The sequence below is a fragment of the Schistocerca americana genome, chromosome 5, assembly GCF_021461395.2.
Source record: "Schistocerca americana isolate TAMUIC-IGC-003095 chromosome 5, iqSchAmer2.1, whole genome shotgun sequence".
Classification (NCBI taxonomy): domain Eukaryota; kingdom Metazoa; phylum Arthropoda; class Insecta; order Orthoptera; family Acrididae; genus Schistocerca; species Schistocerca americana.
The window spans coordinates 550,429,339-550,452,088 of record NC_060123.1 but is presented as its reverse complement, the minus strand read 5'-3'; the positions used below and the strand labels follow the sequence as shown (position 1 = coordinate 550,452,088).

The window sequence follows — 22,750 nt, the reverse complement described above, 5'->3', positions numbered from 1 at the left end:
AAAGAGTTGGTTTTTGCAATTTGTTTTAAGATGGTCATTTCCTTTTTGATCTCATTAGCTTCTAGCGGTAATTTTAGTATTCGGTATATCATAGACTTAAAAAATGCTTTTTTATACTTGTCAGGATGACATGATGTAGCATTAATAATAACATCAGTGGTTGTAGGTTTCCTGTATATGGTGAATAAATGTTTCCCGTTGTTATTAGTTATAGTGAGATCTAGGTAGTTAATAGATTTTCGATTTTCACGCTCAACTGTAAATTGTAACTTCGGATGCATAGAGTTTAATTTTATAGCAAGTTTCTCAATTTCGTCTTTTGAACCATTATAAAGTAATAATGTATCGTCTACATATCGCTTGTAATATATGATTTTATTTGCGATATCAGGGTTATTTTTCAAGAATTGCGTCTCAACGTGGTTTACGAAAATGTCTGCTACTGTCCCAGCCAAAGAATTTCCCATTGCTAAGCCATCTTTCTGACAATAGATTTTAGTATTAAATGAGAAATAATTGTAATCTTAAGTGCATTCAAGTAGTTCTATAAGTTCGATTATTTCGTCTTTAGTCATATTATTGTATTGTATTAAGTTATCCCTAATTATATTAATCGTCCCAGTAATTGGTATATTTGTATATAAATTTTTAATATCTAATGAGGCAAAATTTGCACTAGTTGGAATGTCTATATTGTGGATTTGTTGTGTTAGTTCATAACTGTTGCTGTCATACGTATAGAATGCTTTCAAAATTTTATTAAGTTCAGTATCAAAGGATTGGTATCTAGTATTTCTTAAAATTTATTCACAGGTCTGATGATGGTTTTATAGAAAAAAACCGAAACCGGTTACTCATTAAAACAGACATAACGTGATCAAGACTGAACTTTAATCTAAATATAACAATTAATTTGGTCACTGTATTCCAAAAATGTTTACCAAAAAAAACGTTAGTATAGATTAAATTGTATAAAACTTTTTATGTAGCATGTATCCAAATTTTGTTGGTTACAGCGATAAGTTTCCATTTTGTATGATTGTACTCCAATTGCTATGGTTTTATTTCTCAACTGTCTTTATCATCGACTGTAATTTTTTGTTTTGAATGTTTAAAGTTCCATGTCTAAGGCTAAAAAAGATTTTGGAGAGGACCTTTTTAATTTAAGGACACACAAAAAGTCAGTCAAAGCCATGGTGCAGGTTTTTTAGAAGTCTTGGGATTGTGTAACTGATTTAAGTCTCAGTCTAAAATTTCCATATAAAGCAGTTGAGCAATTTATATCCACTTGATATTGAAACTTTTGTGAATGAATGGCAAGTATAGTGGAAAATGGGATTCGACACAGGAAGACAGTAAACACAGGTGCAACCTACTGTTCCATCTGAAATATTATTTATAGATTGTAATTTTACCAGAGAAAGTTATTCCACAATCCGCAGGTTGGTGAGACACATATCTCATCTGCACATAACAACCCTCATAGAAATTCTCTTCTGTGACAGCTGTAACAAGTCTTTTGGAGATAAAAATCAGCTCATGCAACAAATATTAAATGGCAAGAGAAAAGTTTGCCACAGCTGCGAACATTACAACTCCAGTTTCCCCAGATCTTTGTGTCTCAGTCTTCAGACCACCAGTCTGAAAATTTCATTACTGAATGGAGAAATACAACCAAATCGGAAAATTGTTTGACAGTAAGTTTGTATAAGGAACAGAAATGTCAACATGAAATACCCTGTGGGCCACTCAAATTACAAAACCAGTATGAACAACAAATAATGAAATCCTGTATTTTGTGCCTATCCAGTATAGTAGGCAGAATACATGATTGAATTTGTGAGAATGGGGGAATATACGGTGTGCAAAATGTAGTACTCAAAGCCGCCACTTCTGGCAGCAGCAATGGAGTGAACCTGGCTGGCCATGACTTGGATGACAGATAGGGGTACATCATTCCATGCTTCTTCAACTCTGTGCCAAAGTTCACCTATAGTAATGGCTGGTGATGGTGGTGTGCCATTCTTAAATCCATGACAAGGTGTCTTCAGTGTGTGAGAGATCTTGATAATATGCCAACCAGGCAACAGACAAACACTCTTTACTGAGGCAGGTCATGTGAGATCACTTAATATGTTGTTCTGCATTACCTTATTGAAATATAATCTCATGGAGACCTTGAAGATGGAGCACAGACACTGGCCTTAACACATCAAATATGTAATAGTCAATGTGAAAATCACCAGCTACGCAAATCAGAGGTAATCATGAATTGCAAGCAATGAAACCTAATACCATGACACCAGGAGCTGGGGCTTTATGATGATAACAAATGCAGTATGGTGACATTGGTTCTTCGTGGAACCTTCATGAATCGTACTGCTGTATGGAGAGCTGGGACTTGTCTGAAAAGACAGCATAATGGCACTACTGTCTCGGGAGCTGTCATTTGTCATTCCACTGTCACCATGTGTGTTCTCTACTCCTGCTCCAGGGGAAGCCCTAATTGTGGTTGCTGTGCAGATAGGCTGTGGTGCTTCAGATAATGTTGCACTGTGGGTACCTGTCTTGCTGCAAACAGGCCCAATTCCTGACTGAAGAGACTGTACAGACCTGCTCGACTGGGCAAACAATGTTTTTCCTCCTGAGTGCTAGTTGTGGGAACCTATTGAGATGCTGCATGATGTTAATTACAGCCTTTCTGAATGCATTCATGCCATATTCGCATGATAGTAGTGGGATCTCAACATGTATGAGCAGCATTATTGTGGAACGAGAAACTGCAATCTTGACAGTCCCCAATCCGGCTAATGTTGAATTCTGACATTTGCTGGTACACGTTTCTCTTTACATGAGGCATAACATGGTCTTCTCATGAACATCCAACATTCAAATGTGATTTCTGAGTAAGAAACACATCGTGTAATCTTTCTTATGTACAGCAAAATGTAGACGACGTTACTCCTACCTCCTCTTTGTGTGTGTGTGTGTGTGTGTGTGTGTGTGTGTGTCAGAGATGCTAATCATTTGCATATCCAAGAATAGTACACTTCATTCCAATCTGAGGTTCAGTTCTAATGGCCAGCAATGTAACTTGATCAGTAACAATGGGCATAATGGCATTGAGCTGGAAGTGTGTTCAAATTCTGCAAAGGAATGAGACTGGTACTCTATAAACAATTACCAAGAAATTGTTTATTAGCTGTTCGTTATACTTTGTGTGCTCAGGGTTTACTGTAAGGTGTAAAGGCAGTTGTAGCTCTTGGAATAAACATAATATTTATTGTAGTATGTTGAGATCATAAAGGAATGACATACTTCATACTAGCATGTAAGTGCACATTTCTGTGCTGTGAATTTTTTGCAGCCACATGTAGTGAGGGTTAGGGAAGACAGAAATGAAGGAGCAGGTCCCAGAGAGTGTAGGAGATCAAAGATATTCTCTCTCTCTCTCTCTCTCTCTCTCTCTCTCTCTCTCTCTCTCTATCTATCTATCTATCTCTATCTCCCTGACACGTCCTCTTTCATTATACTTTTATATATGTCTTTCAGCTGTACTAAGAATTTCACATCTTGTTCATAAATAATGGCCAGCCATTCTATTTGAGAATGGTGTTTCTTATGCTTGCAAGGATAAAGATGGTGCAGTTAGTGCCATCAGGATCTTAGGGAAGTTTCAATTGCAGCAAGGTCGTAGGTGTGGTGCATATTAGTATACAGGTGGCATCTCAGAGGTAACAAGAAATTGTGGTTCTGACTGTAAAAATAGTGGAGGAGAAGGGTGAAGTCTTTAAAGTAGGGAAATATGCTACTGGCAATGGACTGAAGGCATTGGTTGACAAGGCCACGTTAGTAAGAGATCCCAGTGAGGCTTCTCAGTATTTTAGTAAGTTATACCAGTTGAAACTTAATTCTGCTTACCTTTCTAGTTTAGTGTCTCAAGCAGTAATAATACATTGGTAGCTTTAGGATACTACTGATGTTTTCATGCATCACAGGCAAGTCCACAACTTCAAGCTATTTGGAAATGTCTTGTATACAACACGAGAAAATTTAGTGAAAATTTGATAACAGAAATTACTGAAAACAAGAAGAGCATGAAAAATATCTGTACCATCTTCATTTTCCTGTGGCATTCTACTGTTTAGCCTCTTGTGCAAATAAACTTAAACAGCCAGTGGAAGAACTCAACGTAGCAACTTTGCAAGTAGGCCTCAAAATTGATTACATTAAGGTTAAATAATGCTTTCTTACTCAAAGAGAAACTGGTACAAACTAACAATGAAGTCATAGAACCATTTGAGGAGATATTGTATTTGGGACAATGAAGCCAACAACCAGGCTGGCTGCAAAAAATAAAATAATTAATTAACAGAAGAGTGGAAACATCTTAATTTTGCATTTGTTAAACATATTATTTCACACATTTTTAATGTGAAAACAGATGCAAAGCTGAGTACTGCTCAGAGAGGAATGGGAAAATGCATTTTAGAAGATACCAAGAGAGACAGAGAAACAAATAAATAGAACAGGGACCAGACCTGAATGGAAGATGAAGTAATGACTTTAACACAAATGTGTTAATATAGGCAGGTGAACAGAGAAGTTGTCTGGTGGATTCCAAAAGAAAATGAAGAACAGTGTTCAGTGGAAGACATTGCAAAACAGCACAGCATTAACAGTCTGGATGTTTATTGCTGTGGACAATATAGCAGCAAAAAGTTTATACAAGGACTGTTCAGAAAGTATCTGACTTTTATTTATAAAATCAACATTTATTCAGATAAAATTACTTTACACCAGTCACCTTCAAAGTAGTTCCTTTCAGCTCCTACACATCTCTCCCAGTGCTGCTGCAACTTCTGGAAACATCGCTAGAAAGCCATTTGGTGCCAGGTATGATGCCAGTTGCTCTGTCAAATTCTGCATAATGTCTTCCTTGTTCTGAAGTCTGGTCCCTTTGTGTTGTGTACATAGTTCTGCGTAGTCAGCGTGTACACAACTTCCCACTAGAGTGCACCCCGCTAAGCACAACAGCGCAGGCGCAGCACTCGTCTGTCTCCGCACTACGAGATGGCGCTGCCATACAGATGGACCAAATTCTGCTTCTGCCGATCCGCGTATTAATATGTAACGCAGCCAATGAGATTGCTGCTTACATAGAACCTTTTCTCCTCGCGGATCACACTCGCGCAGTGATACATGAATGCGCGAGGTATTATAACGAGTGTACAGACCTCCGATTAGTCAGTCTGCATTTGTCTGCACCAGTCTGTACCAGTCTGTTTAAGTTCTACATTTGTCTGTACCAGTCTATAGTCAAGTTTCAGTCTGCGCCTAATAAGATTACCATATTCCTGTACATAGCCATGAAAATAAATGTATAGACACTTTTGTCAAGTATCAGAGATATATGTGAGAATAAGATTAATGTACCAGTACCAAAGGAACTTCAGATTGTCAATTGTAAATAGCATCCAGAACCAAGTTAAGTAATTTTTATGCTTGTTATTATTTTAATAAATGTGTGTGAAAATTAGTCAAGTTCTGTTTAAAGTTGGTCACCGTCAATCTGCTACTCTAAGCATGCAATTAGCATTTCTATCGTCTGACCTAATCGCAGAAGATAAACACGTCACGGTAAGACCACGAGACATATTGCTGACACTCACCTACTTCGGTAGAGCGACAAGTCAAATAATCTGATGGTGTGCGTACTGAAGGTCTTACAGTACGCACACCACACTTTGAGAGTATCTTTCAGCTTAGGGAAAAGTCAGAAGTCCCTCAGTGCTAGGTCAGAGAAGTAGGGAAGCTGACAAACCACTGCTGTGTTGTGTTTGGCCAAAAGCTCTGAATTAATTGTGGACGGTGGTGGGTACGTTATTGTGGTGAAAGTGTCAACTGCTCGCTGCCCGTAAGTCATGCCATTTGCATCTCACTGCTTCACGAAGGTGATGCAGAACCTCTTGGTAATCCTCGTAGAGCCTACTCATGATGGACTATGCCACTGGAGTAAAAAAAAAGAAAAAACAGTGGTCAGCATGGCTTCACATTGCTGTTGACGTGCCTCGCTGATTTGGGTCTTGGGGATGATACCCATAAACCCAAGACTCATCACCAGCGACCTCTATGTTCAGAAAGTTGGGATTACTGGTCACAGTATCAAGCATATCCTGTGCGATTTCTGAACAAAGTTGCTTCTGCTCAGTTTCTAGCAATCTTAGCACAAATTTTGCTTTGATCATCCTGAGGGCCAAATGTTCTGTTAAAATGAAATGAATGAATCCAGTACTAATTTTAACCTCGTCCGCAAGTTTGCTGATCATGATTTGCCTACCTGCCTCACTAGGGTCCTTATGTGATCAATAACAATCTCATTTGTGGATATTGAGTGCCTATCTGAACATGCTTCACTCTTCACTGGTGAGTGGCCATCTTTGGTTGTACCACTCCTTTATATGCGTGGTACCAATTGCTTTGTCCCCAAACACTCGTTGAATCTTGCAGATTGTTTCAACTTGAGAATCACCAAGCCTAAAACAAAATTTGATGCAATAATGCTGTTTCACTTTTTTGTCATTTTGCCCATAATATAAAATCTGACTACCACTTACACATGTTCACTTGTCAACAGCTAGCTGGTAACGGATTGTTTCCTCAATCATGAAAAAAATTAAGCATGTGCACTACATGTACTTACAAACAAAGAAAGTGTGCGAGCCCCGACACCATTCTTGCTTTAAACATTAAAAAAATAAGGTCGGATACATTTTTAACATCCCTTGTAGGAGTCCTTTATCCTGAAGTGTGTGTCATGACCATGATTGTGATCTAATTTGTGAGGACAATCTAAAAACTCAAGTTACATTTGATTATTTGAATAGTGCAGAAATTGTTGGAGAATTAAAATGTGTTGCATTTCAAAACATCATATTATATGCTGCAAGAGAGAAAGCCACACGTTACTCACAAATTGTGCTCAAGAGGAATGATCACCTTCCTCCTGGAGGATAATTCTCACAATTGTTACAAGAGTCCTTTTCCTGATGAGTAACTTTGTTTCAGTGTCACCCTTCTTAAATTGTTGTTGTGGTCTTCAGTCCTGAGACTGGTTTGATGCAATTCTCCATGCTACTCTATCCTGTGCAAGGTTCATCATCTCATCATCTCGCAGTACCTATTGCAGCCTACATCCTTCTGAATCTGCTTACTGTATTCATCTCTTGGTCTCCCTCTACGATTTTTACCCTCCATGCTGCCCTCCAGTACTAAATTGGTGATCCCTTGATGCCTCAGAACATGTCCTGCCAACCGATCCCTTCTTCTAGTCAAGTTGTGCCACAAACTCCTCTTCTCCCAAATCTATTTAATACCTCCTCATTAGTTATGTGATCTACCCATCTAATCTTCAGCATTCTTCTGTAGCACCACATTTCGAAAGCTTCTATTCTCTTCTTGTCTAAACTATTTATTGTCCATGTTTCACTTCCATACTTGGCTACACTCCATAGAAATACTTTCAGAAACGACTTCCTGACACATGAATCTATTCTCGATGTTAACCAACTTCTCTTCTTCAGAAACGCTTCCCTTGTCATTGCCAGTCTACATTTTATATCCTCTCTACTTTGACCATCATCAGTTATTTTGCTCCCCAAATAGCAAAACTCCTTTACTACTTTAAGTGTCTCATTTCCTAATCTAATTCCCTCAGCATCACCCGACTTAATTCAACTACATTCCATTATCCTCGTTTTGCTTTTGTTGATATTCATCTTATACCCTCCTTTTAAGACACTGTCCATTCCGTTCAACTGCTCTTCCAAGTCCTTTGCTGTCTCTGACAGAATTACAATGTCATCAGCGTACCTCAAAGATTTTATTTCTTCTCCATGGATTTTAATACCTACTCCGAATTTTTCTTTTGTTTCCTTTACTGCTTGCTCAATATACAGATTGAATAGCGCCGGGGAGAGGCTACAACCCTGTCTCACTCCCTTCCCAACCGCTGCTTCCCTTTCATGTCCCTCGACTCTTATAACTGCCATCTGGTTTCTGTACAAATTGTAAATAGCCTTTCGCTCCCTGTATTTTACCCCTGCCACCTTCAGAATCTGAAAGAGAGTATTCCAGTCAACATTGTAAAAAGCTTTCTCGAAGTCTACAAATGCTAGAAACGTGGGTTTGCCTTTCCTTAATCTTTCTTCTAAGATAAGTCACAGGGTCAGTATTGCCTCACGTGTTCCAACATTTCTACGGAATCCAAACTGATCTTCCCTGAGGTCGGCTTCTACCAGTTATTCCATTCGTCTGTAAAGAAATCGCGTTAGTTTTTTGCAGTTGTGACTTATTAAACTTATAGTTCGGTAATTTTCACATCTGTCAACATCTGCTTTCTTTGGGATTGGAATTATTATAGTCTTCTTAAAGTCTGAGGGAATGTCGCCTTTCTCATACATCTTGCTCAACAGATGGTAGAGTTTTGTCAGGACTGGCTCTCCCAAGGCCGTCAGTAGTTCTAATGGAATGTTGTCTACTCCCGGGGCCTTGTTTCGACTCAGGTCTTTCAGTGCTCTGTCAAACTCTTCACGCAGTATCATATCTCCCATTTCATCTTCATCTACATCCTCTTCCATTTCCATAATATGGTCCTCAAGAACATCGCCCCTGTTGTGGGGCGGCTGGTGGAATTATATGTTGTTATTTAAATGTAGAGTGTAATGTAGAAAAGATGCATTTCCCGGCCGATTCACTGTATGTGGGGCGGTGGGTGGAATTATTGTTGTTAATGTTCCTATTATTTATGCTGTGGTTTTGCCGTTCTCAACACTGGCTCACTAACTACAATATTGGCAACCAGAAAGTGATTAGCAAAACGTGAAGCCTGTAATTAGAATCCTAGTGCCCACTTCAACTGAGAAATACACTTATAGCTACAGCTTATAGCTCTGAGGAATTAGGAGATTGTCTGGGTTTCATAATCAAAAACGATTCTCTGAAAATGTTCACTAAATTCTGAAAGTCACAGACCAAAAAGAATCCACACAATCCAACTAACAGAGCAGTTCAGAGTCTAATGCGCTGATGCAACTATAACTGTTCAAATTAAATGTTTAAGTGAATGCTCGCCATAATTTGATGATAATGTTCATCAAACGCCACGCTAAATAATGGTAGAATGTATGTCCCGCGACGGCACGTGAAAATACGACCTACGCAAACTGAAGATAGATCATTAAAGTCATCCCAGAATTAACACTTCACTCGAAAATGATTTCATGGTTACGCGTATCCCAAGTAACTTATTACGGCATCCGAGGCTCTTTATAGCAATGATACCGATGCGACGCGACTCCCGGCACAGATGGTGCGCTAATCAGCGTCTGGAGAGAACTGGGGCCTTATTTCCTCGTGCAGCGTTCTTATATATAAAGCCGCGGTGCGGACGGCTAAGGGAATGCCTGATCAATTCCGCTCTCCCGACTAGCCGCTGGGCTAGTAATGCACCACTTTAAGTTATTGAATAAATCATTGCTTCCTTTGCTGATGGCCGATGAAGCTCTCAATTTAAATGTGCAATCAGCAGTCTGACATGACTAAGTAAGATATTTTGGGCGAGAGAATTAATTTATTTATACTACACGCAGCAGACGAGCTCTGAACTTGCTCTTTAGAGATACGCTATTGCTATAGTTTTATAGATATTCAGTTGAAACTTCTCACATCTTTATGATTATAGCAGATCTTCCTTCTACTTAAATTTAAACATCCTAGCATTATTTACTCGCCTACTTAATCTATCTTGCTTCCTTAATTTTTAAGACAAAAACCAGAAAATCATGAATTTCCACTAAAATTTTAATTTGTGAGATCCAGAATACTGTTTCTACTAAATTATTATGAAAAAGGAATCTAAATATAAATTTGTAAGTTTCTAGCTCTTTTCTGTTGCGCCAATGATTTTTACAGAAAAACATCCAAATTTCGAAAATGGTTAAAGTTATTGAACTGATATCCAACACATATTGATTTAGTATTACTCCTGACTTGCTAGAAATGTTTCAGGTTATTTACTTGATTTTTAAAGTATTGCGCAACATTTATGACGTCAGAGCTAGTTACAGCGGACTAGGCTGGCACACAATGGAAAGACTGATGTGAATTTTATACGGTGTGAGTAGGCTGCTTCCCTACACTGTATAGACCCCCTATATACTTCTTCCACCTTTCTGCTTTTCCTTCTTTGCTTAGAACTGGGTTTCCATCTGAGCTCTTGATATTCGTGTAAGTGGTTCTCTTTTCTCCAAAGGTCTCTTTAATTTTCCTGTAGGCAGTATCTATCTTACCCCTTGTGAGATAAGCCTCTACATCCTTACATTTGTCCTGTAGCCGTCCCTGCTTAGCCATTTTGCACTTCCTGTCGATATCATTTTTGAGACGTTTGTATTCCTTTTTGCCTGCTTCACTTACTGCATTTTTATATTTTCTCCTTTCATCAATTAAATTCAGTATCTCTTCTGTTACCCAAGGATTTCTACTAGCCCTAGTGCTTTTACCTACTTGATCCTCTGCTGCCTTCACTATTTCATTCCTCAAAGCTACCCAATGTTCTTCTACTGTATTTCTTTTCCCCATTCCTGTCAATTGGTACCTCTCTCCCTGAAACTCTCTACAACCTCTGGTTCTTTCAGTTTATCCAGGTCCCATCTCCTTAAATTCCCACCTTTTTGCAGTTTCTTCAGTTTTAATCTATAGTTCATAACTATTAGATTGTGGTCAGAGTCAACATTTGCCCCTGGAAATGTCTTACAATTTAAAACCTGGTTCCTAAATCTCTGTCTTACCATTATATAATCTATCTGAAACCTTCTAGTATACCCGGGGCTCTTCCATGTATGCAACCTTCTTTCATGATTCTTGAACCAAGTGTTAGCTATGATTAAGTTATGCTCTGTGCAAAATTCTACCATGGCGGCTTCCTCTTTCATTTCTTAGCCCCAATCCATATTCACCTACTACGTTTCCTTCTCTTCCTTTTCCAACGGTCGAATTCCAGTCACCCATGACGATTAAATTTTTGTCTCCCTTCACTACCTGAATAATTTCTTTTATCTCATCATATATTTAATCAATTTCTTCATCATCTGCAGAGCTAGTTGGCATATAAAGTTGTACTACTGTAGTAGGCGTCGTCTTAGTGTCTATCTTGGCCACAATAATGCGTTCACTATGCTATTTGTAGTAGCTTACCTGCACTCTTATTTTTTTTATTCATTGTTAAACCTACTCCTGCATTACCCCTATTTGATTTTGTATTTATAACCCTGTATTCACCTGACCAAAAGTCTTGTTCCTCCTGCCACTGAACTTCACTGATTCCCACTATATCTAACTTTAACCTATCCATTTCCCTTTTTAAATTTTCTAACCTACCTGCCTGATTAAGGGATCTGACATCCCACGCTCTGATCTATAGAACGCCAGTTTTCTTTCTCCTGATAACAACATTCTCTTGAGTAGTCCCCATCCGGAGATCCGAATGGGGGACTATTTTACCTCCGGAATATTTTACCCAAGAGGACGCCATCATCATGTAATCATACAGTTAAGCTGCATGCCCTCGGGAAAAATTACGACTGTAGTTTCCCCTTGCTTTCAGCCGTTCGCAGTACCACAACAGCAAGGCCATTTTGGTTAGTGTTACAGGGCCATATCAGTCAATCATCCAGACTGTTGCCCCTGCAACTACTAAAAAGGCTGCTGCCCCTCTTCAGGAACCACACGTTTGTCTGGCCTCTCGACAGATACCCCTCCATTGTCGTTGCACCTACAGTACGGCTATCTGTGTCATTGAGGCACGCAAGCCTCCCCACCAATGGCAAGGTCCATGGTTCATGGGGGGGGGGGGGGGGGGGTTCTTAAATTGTTGTTTGTAAACCCTAGTAGTCATATTTGATAAGGACTACAGATAAATCACATTCGCCAATACTGAAAGTTTTGTGAGTTGGGTCCTTCATAGACAAGTTAAAATTTTTCTGGATTATTCCAGTGAATCTCATTCTGCTGTCTGATTACCAAACAGTTAAATTGTTGATGCTGCTCTGTCTTAGGTCTGTATGTCTGGTAACACGAAAGAGTTGTTGTTTGCTTACGTGCCACTTTGTGTTTGCTTGTATTGTGAATAAGTTGTTGATCTTGCCATTGATAGAGATTTAGTGGGTTCTGACAGATAGAGAGTTCGTGATTGCATTGAATATTTGGTATGACATTCCAAGATCTTGGTGGAACATAAATAATGGAAGGAGTAAGGGTCCACTCAGCAGAAATAATTGATTTGGGTTGAATGGTTGAGATGCAAGTAAATGAGGCTGCAAACATTATTAAGCTGTCAAATGATGTCCTTTACCAGAGCTATTGCAGAATACACCTACAGACACATGCATACACATGTATGGCTACATGTGCTGGGGTGAGCATTTTGTTTTGTAGAGTGGATGATGGGAGGAAGGAGATGTAGAGGTGAAAGGAGAGTTGGAAGGAAGGGTGGCTGACAGCAGTGAGGGAAAGGCAGCAAATGTGTGGGATAGAAGTATAGTACTGGTGAGCTCGCCCTGCCACAGGCAGGGAGAGTTTCATGTGTTGTGGAATGGTGTGGAGGAAGGGACTGGGAGGCGAAACAGAACAGAGGAAGAGAGAGACTGCAGAGAGGAAGGTGTGGAATAATTTTATTTGAATGTCAGTTGCCCAACTAAAACTGCAAAGTCCCAATGATTCTCGAAACAGATTCAGATTTGTTTGAGAATGATTGTCAAATAAAGACAAATTTAGGCTCTGCAGCTCACTGAATTCCACATATCTGTGACCACAGTTTTCTAAATACTTTTTTTATTTTGTTATACTTATTTTCTGTTATAGACCCTGTTATGTGATACTAAGTAATTAATTTCAGTCTTCGATAACCATCTTTCCACTGCACATTCAGTTTACTTGAATAGTATGTTCCCCATTTATGGAATAAACAGATGCTCAAAACTGTTTCGGTAAGAGTCAAGAAAGCTTTCTACTAGTTCACTCAATCAGAATGCTAGAATATTAAAATAGAAACACTGCAAAGACAAGGGAGACTTGATTTAACAGAAGTAACAGATATTACAAAACAAATTGTAAAAACAGTTAATGAACTAAAACCAGCTTGAAGGAACAACTTTGCTACAAGATGAAAAGGTAAAATATCTCAATTGTCAGCTAGATGCCACCCGGACTACCACACAAACTTAATTCAAACATAACGGGTAAACCAAGTGTCTCCCGGTGCAGCTGGTACGGAAGTCTCATGCACACTGCCAGAACAAGGTGTCACACACTTCAAGAGTTGTGCCTTACATTGAATTCTTTCCTCCTCCATATCAGTAAATGCACAATTTTGAGCTCAAAATTCACAACTTGAAATAATTTGTAAAATCTAATGCACACAGGAAAACTAAAGCAATGAATGTTCATGATTATATATGCCACCTATTGACATATATAAAACTCAAAATATTTTTCTTAATAGTTCGAGAGAAATCAGGATATTAATATTTAAGACTTTTTCAAACTGTTTCTAACCAGAATCTTCTCATCCTTTGCACCTGTCATTACATACATGGTATTTGTTTTAATGGGCATTGCCTACTGTGTGTGCTAGCGTTCATCAGAATACGTCACTTTGTTTATGATTTATGTACAAAAAACGTTATTTCCTGACTTCAGGTGCCTCCACTGCTGCCACCACCACCACCACCACCGTAAAATATATATCTAACCAAACTACACTACACTATGACCATACAGTATAGCTTTCCCAGGCTGACATGCTTGCCTATCTGGGAAAAGTATAATTAGTGATTATTACAATTTATTGATGGATTTTAATTAATTATGGCTTGTGGCTGAGTACAATGCTTACCCTGAAATTGCATAGTGTCATTAAATAGTGCTCACTCAGCCAGATACAATGGTGTGTCTCAGGGTGTTAACATTAATTATTTTTGGTGCTATTAATTTTCTTGATATTAGTAAATTTATTATTCTTATATTACAGGGTGTATACGACCCGGGGTAACCGGGAGATCCGGGAAAAACCCAGGAATTTTTTTATCTGGGAGAAAACCGGGAAAAACCCGGGAATTTTTCGTTGTGTTAGTTTTCAGTTAAATTTCTGTTATTTTGACTGGTAAGAATCGATACTCTTACAAAGGATATTACTGTATCGCGTTATTGCAGAATAATACTGCAACAATAAAACGTGAATGAGAAAAAAATAAAATAAAACATTAATCGCAAAGGAAATGTGCCATATACAACAAAACACAGTGCTCATACAAGCGTTTGCCAATAGAAAATTGTGTCAAACGCTTTAGGAAGACTATGCAATGCTTCATAACAACAAATTTCCTCCGATGAGCGTGACGTCACAACTGTGTACATTAGATTTGTTTTAGCAGTTACGAGCGGGCTCATGCGCATGGCAGTTGTGAGTGGCGTATGAGTAGTACCTTCTCCCGCTTCTGGCTACAGAAATGTGGATGTTGGCCGTGTAAGCAGTCGCAGCAAGCTGCTAGATGCAGCCGGGAATAGTTTTACTGCCACGCCCAAGCTGCCAGATTCACTCATGCGCAGCAGGCCTGGATCTATGAGGGAAGGAAGAGGTCCCAAATTCATATTCTTGAGGGGGAAAAACCTTGTTTCACAAAGCACCTAGCGTCCAGCGCAAGTTGGTCTATCGGTTACTCATATGATTTTGAAACGCATTCCTGTTAGTTTTTGGACACACTCTGTAAGTTGATTTCTGAATTAATCATAAGTTGATTTTTGAATGCGTGCATAGTGTACGTGATGTCTCTGTCAGGGAAATCCTAGTCGCATCTAGAAATAAACTTTCCTGCAGGCAAAAGGGGACCAGGCTACACGAGCTGAGCGAAGTAAAGCCAAACGAGTGAATGCAATCACTGTCTGTTATGTTCTTGATTGGGTTTGCGAATGATCAGCGTTGTTATACTTAGTAGGGAAATCGATAGATTCAGACTTCCAGAGTGAAAACAAACGACCAACAGGAATAACAGGTAAGAAAGATTACGTGTTCTCTTCTCAGTGTATTCAGAAAAATGAAACTGTGTCAGAAAATTTTTGGCCAGGTCGCTACACTAGTAAGGACCTGTTGTACAGTCCCCGTCTAGCAGCCGCTTAAGTTCTATTCTGGAAGTAGCGCGGAAAATGGTTTGTACGAACATAACAACACCTAAGAGAATAATCAGAGATAACTAAACCGGTGATTCTGGCAGGGTTAGTGAAGTTAACCGGTGAATAAGTTTTGACAAAGGCTGGAATAGTTCCAGAATTAGTCATGACAAGATTGATTGTTAGAACGAGGAAGGAGTAGAAACGGGGACATCACACAAATTAGGGAAGAATATGACCATTCCAAATTTATAAAAAAATCTCGTGCTAGAGATCTCATGGTCGAGAAACAGGAGCGTATGAATGAAATGTGAGACTATTTTCTAACATAAAGCTTTTTGCTTGCAGTAGGTCTAATAGGCATTTTATGTTGGCCTTCGTGAATTATATTCTGTCGTGTTATAAAAATGACCATTTGTACCAAAACGGTCTCGTTTATTTGGTGTGTGTTACAACTTCTGCAGTGTTAGAAAGGCCTATTTTGTTTTACCTAGCAGTCAGTGACAAAATAGACGTAATCAGGTCGAGAAACCACACCAATCTTGGGTACTATTTGTATTAATAGCTTACGCAGTATTAGACAACAATATTTCGATTTTTCATGTAGCAAAACGTTTAATGAACTTTGAACTTTGATGAGGTAATAGATTCTTTCGCAGAAAGGAAAGCGCGCCATGTAAAGCTGTAGCATATTAGAGATAAATTATGCTAGGAGCCAAGGATTGAAGAAATGTGTACTGTCTCCTTTGTCTCTTGTCTTTACTGGTTTTATGTGTCCTGTATTTAATTTTATGTCACCCAAAACAGAAAGTTATTAGCTAACAGGCAATACAGAGTGCAAATTTTCTGAAGAATTCTTGTTCTCCCGATTACAAATAATCCCATCCAGTATTAATTGCGAGGTGGTTTTTTTTTTTTTAGTGGCTCTGAGCACTATGGGACTTAACATCGGTGGTCATCAGTCCCCTATAACTTAGAACTACTTAAACCTAACTAACCTAAGGACATCACACACATCCATGCCCGAGGCAGGATTCGAACCTGCAACCTTAGCAGCCGCGCAGTTCCGGACTGAGCGCCTAGAACCGCTAGACCACAGCGGCCAGCCAGTACAAAATATACAATTTAAAATTCCACGGAGCGAAATACAGTGACGTGCGATAGAAGAATGCTGTGTGGAGAGGGGTGGCACTGCACTCTGGGACACTTAAGACCAAACAATATTTCTTACATTTCCTCGAACATATATGTTTTATGTATCAGACTCTTCAGATAGATCTGCGTACAAATTGAACATATTTTTGAAAATTCAATTTTATAAAATTTTTGACGTCTATCTCAAACGCTCGAGGGAGGGGAGAGGGGGCTGGGAGGGGTGGGGGACAGGACGGGGGGGGGGGGGGGGGGGGCGCTATTATCGCATTATTGCCCCGGTTCTGAATTACCGTAGATCCGGGGCTGATGCGCAGAGCAGTGTGAGTTGTAGTGGGGAAATTTTTAGTCTCCACGTGACCCGTGTTTACACTTTAGTAAGTTTGCTGTTTCCTCTTTTTACTGCTCTCACGTCAAATGAAAACAAAACGGATTTCTGTGGCCGGGAGTTGTCAAGTGAATTAAGACATTCACATAATCACGGAAGGCTAATATACGTATTAGTTTCAGATTTTATTTTATTTCCACTTTTCTGACAGTCATGCATTAAAAGCTTTGTAGAGCAATGAAGTTATTTTTGTCGGTTTCCTAAAGAAATTTGGTTTTTATCAATCTTTTACACAGAGGCAGTCAATGTGTTTGAAACAAAGTGTTTAGTTCCACACTCTTGGCTAATTTCAACAGCTCACTGCATTTCAAGTGCACGTTTTCATCTTCTACCACGTATGGCATTATGCCACAATATAGAATCAAAAATGAGTTGATACAGTACTGGTACTCCAAGAAGATTAACATCCCGGAATCCACGCTGAAAAGCTTAATATCAGGTCGAGGTCTACTTCATTGCAAATCTGGACCTACGAATGTGCTCTTTAAGTATGCACTTTAAATGTGCCATTTTAGTACAATTCACGAAATTCCAATGCTCTTGGAGTATCCTCTTACGTCTTTTTTCTTTTATGACATTATGTAAGATCTTTTAATGTTTTATTCGTGTGAACATACGGGCTTACTGCGTCATAGTAGCTGCCAAAGCGCGGCGGCGCCTGTCATCTGGCGGTCTCTGACAACTACTGAAACGAACCTATTTCTAACAGGTTGCGGGAAAGTATTGCGAATGGTGATTTGAAAAGCGTTACTTTCAAAGTAAATTTCCTTTTACGCAAGTTGAACTATGTGCGACAATGTACGATGAACTTCTTAAATCACAGAGTGTTTGATGACGAGCCATTTATAAATATTTTTTACCCCGACATTCATGTCATTATCATGAGCAAATTGATGTAGTGCTACGGGAAGCTCTCTCTCTTCTGCTGTAGCTAATTTATTTGTGGAAAACTTTGAGGACAAGTCGCTGGGCTCGGCTAAAAATTTTACTGGCACATTTTTGTGATAATCTTAAAGTGAAACACGTGCAAAAAAGATCAACATTACATGTGAAAGCTTAGCTTCTCTTGCAGCTTATTACCTCAGAGACCAATATTATGTGTGAAAGCTTTGCTTTTGCTTGTAGCAACACAACGTATATTAATTAAAAACATTACCTTTCCAGTTTGTGTATCCGCGCTACTTAACAGTGATGTTACTATTAGCTGACATCATGTGTCCTGTGGTCTGAATATCCGCTGTCATCAGGTGGCGGGATCACGTTACATGAGCTATGACTGGCTTACAAAAGCGCATCGCAATCTCGATTACAATGGTTCGGAAATTGGTGGAATTCGAATTTATGCTTTCGTAATACAAAAATATGCAGCGTACATGTTGCTGCACATCAAAAATCTTTCCAAAAGGGGTTTTCTTCCCCGAGTTTCGTTTTCTATAATTCTACACCCGTGTATAAAAACATAACCATTCAAAGGATTGATAAATTTTACGGTTTCAAGGGAAAATATACTGTTACTTAATAAAATGGAAAAAGTGTGTTTTCATCTGGGAGAAAGTGTATTTTTAACCGGGAAATCCGGGAATTTTTTTTTCCTTGTCCTTGTATACACCCTGTATTAACTATAAATAATTATCCATGGTGTGGTACTTGTGGATATGCACTGCATGTGATTTAACTTAAAATTCTCAGTCCTATAGCGGTTTTGTATGTTATATGACTATAGCACATTGACAAACTTAATAATCGTATTACCGAGTTAATAAGTTTTGCTGTTTCAGCAGTTTGGTCATTGGCGGAAATTGATGCTCTAGCTGCATTTACCCACTGACCAACTTGAGTCAGACGTGCCTTTCTGGTTTTGACTGCATTCCTAGCAGGTAGCTCCAGGATCTACACCTCACTGACATCTGTCAATCTCATATGTTGACTGCAGTTGCCCATCTGTCCACATTGCAAGATAGATTGTCATGCTACCATTCATGGCTGTGGCACAGGTAGTCTTTTTGTGGAGTAGGTCTGTGATAAGCTCTTTAGCATACTAAGCAATGGATCCCTTGTCACTGCTGATATGCCTTCCACGAGTAGCCAGAATGTTGGGTGAGACTTTATAGAATTAATGGGATGGCAGCCTTTCTGAACTTTGTAAATGGAAATTGTACTGAATAAAAAAATTCTTTGATTTTAGTAGCCCCTGCCCCACACCTAACTCCATCCATGTCCCCCCACCCCACCTCCGCATGCACTATCACTCAGTCTATACTCACACCTTCCTCTCTGCAATCTCCCTATTCGTCCTCTCTCTCTCTCTCTCTCTCTCTCTCTCTCTCTCTCTCTCATATATATATATATATATATATATATATATATATATATATAATGGAAAGAAACATTCCACGTGGGAAAAATTATCTATAAAAACAAAGATGAGGTGACTTACCGAACAAAAGCGCTGGCAGGTCGATAGACACACAAACAAACACAAACATACACACAAAATTCAAGCTTTCGCAACAAACTGTTGCCTCATCAGGAAAGAGGGAAGGAGAGGGGAAGACGAAAGGAAGTGGGTTTTAAGGGAGAGGGTAAGGAGTCATTCCAATCCCGGGAGCGGAAAGACTTACCTTAGGGGGAAAAAAGGACAGGTATACACTCGCACATATCCATCCACACATACAGACACAAGCAGACATATTCGGTAAGTCACCTCATCTTTATATATATATATATATATAACACACACACACTCGCCCCACCCCAGAACCTATCGTCGTCCACATCAGTGTGTGTCACACACAAGTCCACCTGCTGGCACCAGAGTGAGCTCAGTTGGGCCTCATCATTATCCCACTGCCAACCACCTTTCTTCCCAATCCATAACCCCGCCTCCCACTGTCTCCTTTCTCCCATTGCTCACTCCACACTATGCAACCCCTCACTTCAGTTGAGCTGCAATACCAGTGCAATGTAGTCAGGCACATATTCATGCATGCAAAAATTAGACCTTTTAGCCTAGTGATTATCAAAATACACAGATCCAGTGTGCTCACTAACCTGTGACTTCTCTTATTTTCAGTTTCGGGTAATTCTGGTTCAGGTACTGATTGCAGATTTTGTGCTGTCATTCGTAGTAGACCGGATCTGTTTGTGGTTGTTTGGTGAAGGAAGACTGCATATTGATTAAGCCAGCATTCCACAATATCTCATGAAGGTATTCATTCATAATTATCTGTGATCACATTTTGTCCACTCTATTAAGTTCATGGAACTTGCAAGCAGTGTTACATCGTCATTTTTGAGAATATGCCATCAAATACAAATGTAAAAATTGTACATTGTAAATTTATCCCCTTTGTATATATATTCCATGAAAGTATATTTGTATACAGAGTAACTTTATGGTACTCAGTAAATAAGATATATTTATGTAATAAAAATGTGTTATGTCAGAGCTGTTGCTATTGACAATGTACAACTTGTTAATTGGAGGAAGAAAGTTATTTGTAAAATACACCTTTGATATCTTCTGTCTGCAAAATTTGTTTCTAAAACTTGAACAACAAGACAGGTCAAGTATCTCAGAAACAATACATTTTTCTAAAGTTGCATCTATTTTTACAACATTTTTATCTCCTTTCTAATGCTAATATGGTAATGTTCAAGGGGTAAATGAAATTATTCATGTTGGTGAATAGTATAAATTTTTTAAAGCCGTGTTTACCTGTTTTGCAGTTACACGTGAGATATAAGAAAATATAAACATTGTCTGTTATTTACTCCCTGGCTGTTTTATTGCCACAAACTGAAACAGACAAAATAATGAAAATTCTTATCAAAGCAAGTTTGTTTATGTAGATGGAAGCTTAGAATCCATGATTACTCTAGTTATAATCCAAAGAAAGCCACATGTAATGCTACCAGTTTTCTATTTTTTAATGTAAATAATGTTTTACTATTGTCTTAGAACCACTACCAAATACCATGTGATTTTTGTGTGTACTTTTATTTTTGTTATGAATAGTCTGTTGTTACAGTACAGGTTTAATATTGCTTCAGTACCAGCTTACTTTTATATTTGGTTTATATGAAAACAAACAAAATTAATTTTGGATTCATATGAAGGTATAACTCTAAAAAATGTAGTTTCATAAGCAGAACGAGTGTAGCAGTATGTCCAGTAAACTATAACCTGTTTGTATGGAAAAATTAAAATATATTTATGAGGTGAAAGAGATGCAGGTCATCTTTAATCAGCTAAGAAAAGATTGCAACAGAAGAAATCCAGAGGACAGTGCTGTTGGTGTGTGTGCAGATAATGTTAGTAGCATATTTGATGGGGGATGTTGTTGTTTGCCATACTGAGTGAACATCAGGTGTGGCCCATAAGGAGGAAAATATTACTGTGTTTGATCAAAAATGAGCCCTGTTGTTATTGTATCAGGAGAATTGTGCAATTTCAAACACACTCATGTTTCGTAGTTCATTATCAATAGTTTCTATAAATAAGCAGTTTGGCATAATACATACTACAGTTTAAAAAATGTTTACATGCTTGTTTAAGATACTTTTGAGAGGACAAAATAAAGGTAAAATCTTTGTATTGTGACATTCCATTGGTAGCTCAATGTCAGTCATCTATCTGAGCTCCATTATTACATGTAAAAATATTAAGAGGTACTCTGTGTTGAAAACAATTATTCTGAGATGTCTTGCATTATCTGATTATAGGTGGAAGAAAAGGAACATAATTCTTTCAATAAATTATGAAGCTCAAGAACATGGCTTGATTGTTGACTTTACTATCATGATAGGTTCCTTCATTTAATGATAGTACAAAATGTCTTGTCTGTAAAAACAGGAAATTTTTAAAATGATTCATGAACTTTTTAATTCAAATGTTATTCTGTTTTCTAAGTGGTGTTAAGTTTTGATATGGATATGTTGAATAAGTAGCAGTAAATTTTTGAGGAATGTTAGTGCTTGTCTGTAAAGATAACTGTGTCCTGAGAGCTATTTCCTTTATTTATTTATTATCAAATATTCATTTTCTATATATACTGCCAGAATGAACAACATATTTTCTTGTTGTAATGTTAAAATGTTGATAAACAGTTTTTATGTAACAGTAACCCGCCCTTTTTTTTACATTTGAATTATGATCAACTTTAGCCAGTGGCTGTAGTATTGCTGCAGTATTCCTTATTTATAATCTTTTATAAGAACATATTCACTTATTATTGCATTATAACGAAACTGCTGCATTAAGATTCTAATTGAGTTTCATATTATTAGTCATCAAAATGATTGTGCACTGCTTTCTAAATGTTGCAGCAGTGGCAAATTGAAGAGGAACGTAGAGTATTCTCTATCTTTGTCTAACGTATTGCTTCCTGTTTGTGCATTGTCAGTTGAATCTTTTACTGTGTTTGAATGGTTTTGATTAAATGATTTTATAAAGGTTAACATTTACTTTTTACAAAAATATGGAAGCAGTGTCACAACATGGTTATATTTAGTACATTCTTTCTTTTCACACCACTGAAAGTATTTTTATAATTTGAATTATGTAGTATTGTGTGGAAAGCTAATGCACAGCAGTGTCTTTCCTGTTTTACCATTTAATGGCACACTTATAATCTTAGCACTTGATTTCATTTTTCTCGTGCCTTCAAGTAAATAAACTTTTTTGTGAAATTTATAATGCAGTATTCACATTGATATGCTGCAAAAGTTTTAAATAATCCAGAATTGGTAACAGCTAAACCATTTCCCTTTCACTTTATAATAGAATCAAACATAGCTGAGTAGTAGAATGAATGATATTATCACCACCTTAAGTAAGTATATATAGTTGATTGCATTTAATAACATTTCACAACACAAATATCAAATCCAACATTTTAGGGGCCACTGATCGGATTGGTGTTGGTTCCAATGACATTTCACCCCTGAAGAGGATATAAAGATGATGAATTTTAGGCTTAAATATGC

General features: G+C 38.2%; 1 protein-coding gene across 1 annotated transcript in view; it reads left to right on the top strand.

The window, feature by feature from the left end:
* Window positions 1-22,457, top strand: part of LOC124615783 (endoplasmic reticulum transmembrane helix translocase) — a 193,784-nt gene extending 171,327 nt beyond the window's left edge. The window contains exon 22 of the mRNA XM_047143898.1: window positions 19,836-22,457. Coding sequence (XP_046999854.1) covers window positions 19,836-19,943 — 108 coding nt within the window. The 3' untranslated portion in view covers window positions 19,944-22,457. The remainder of the gene's footprint in view (window positions 1-19,835) is intronic.
* Window positions 22,458-22,750: the final 293 nt, after the last annotated feature.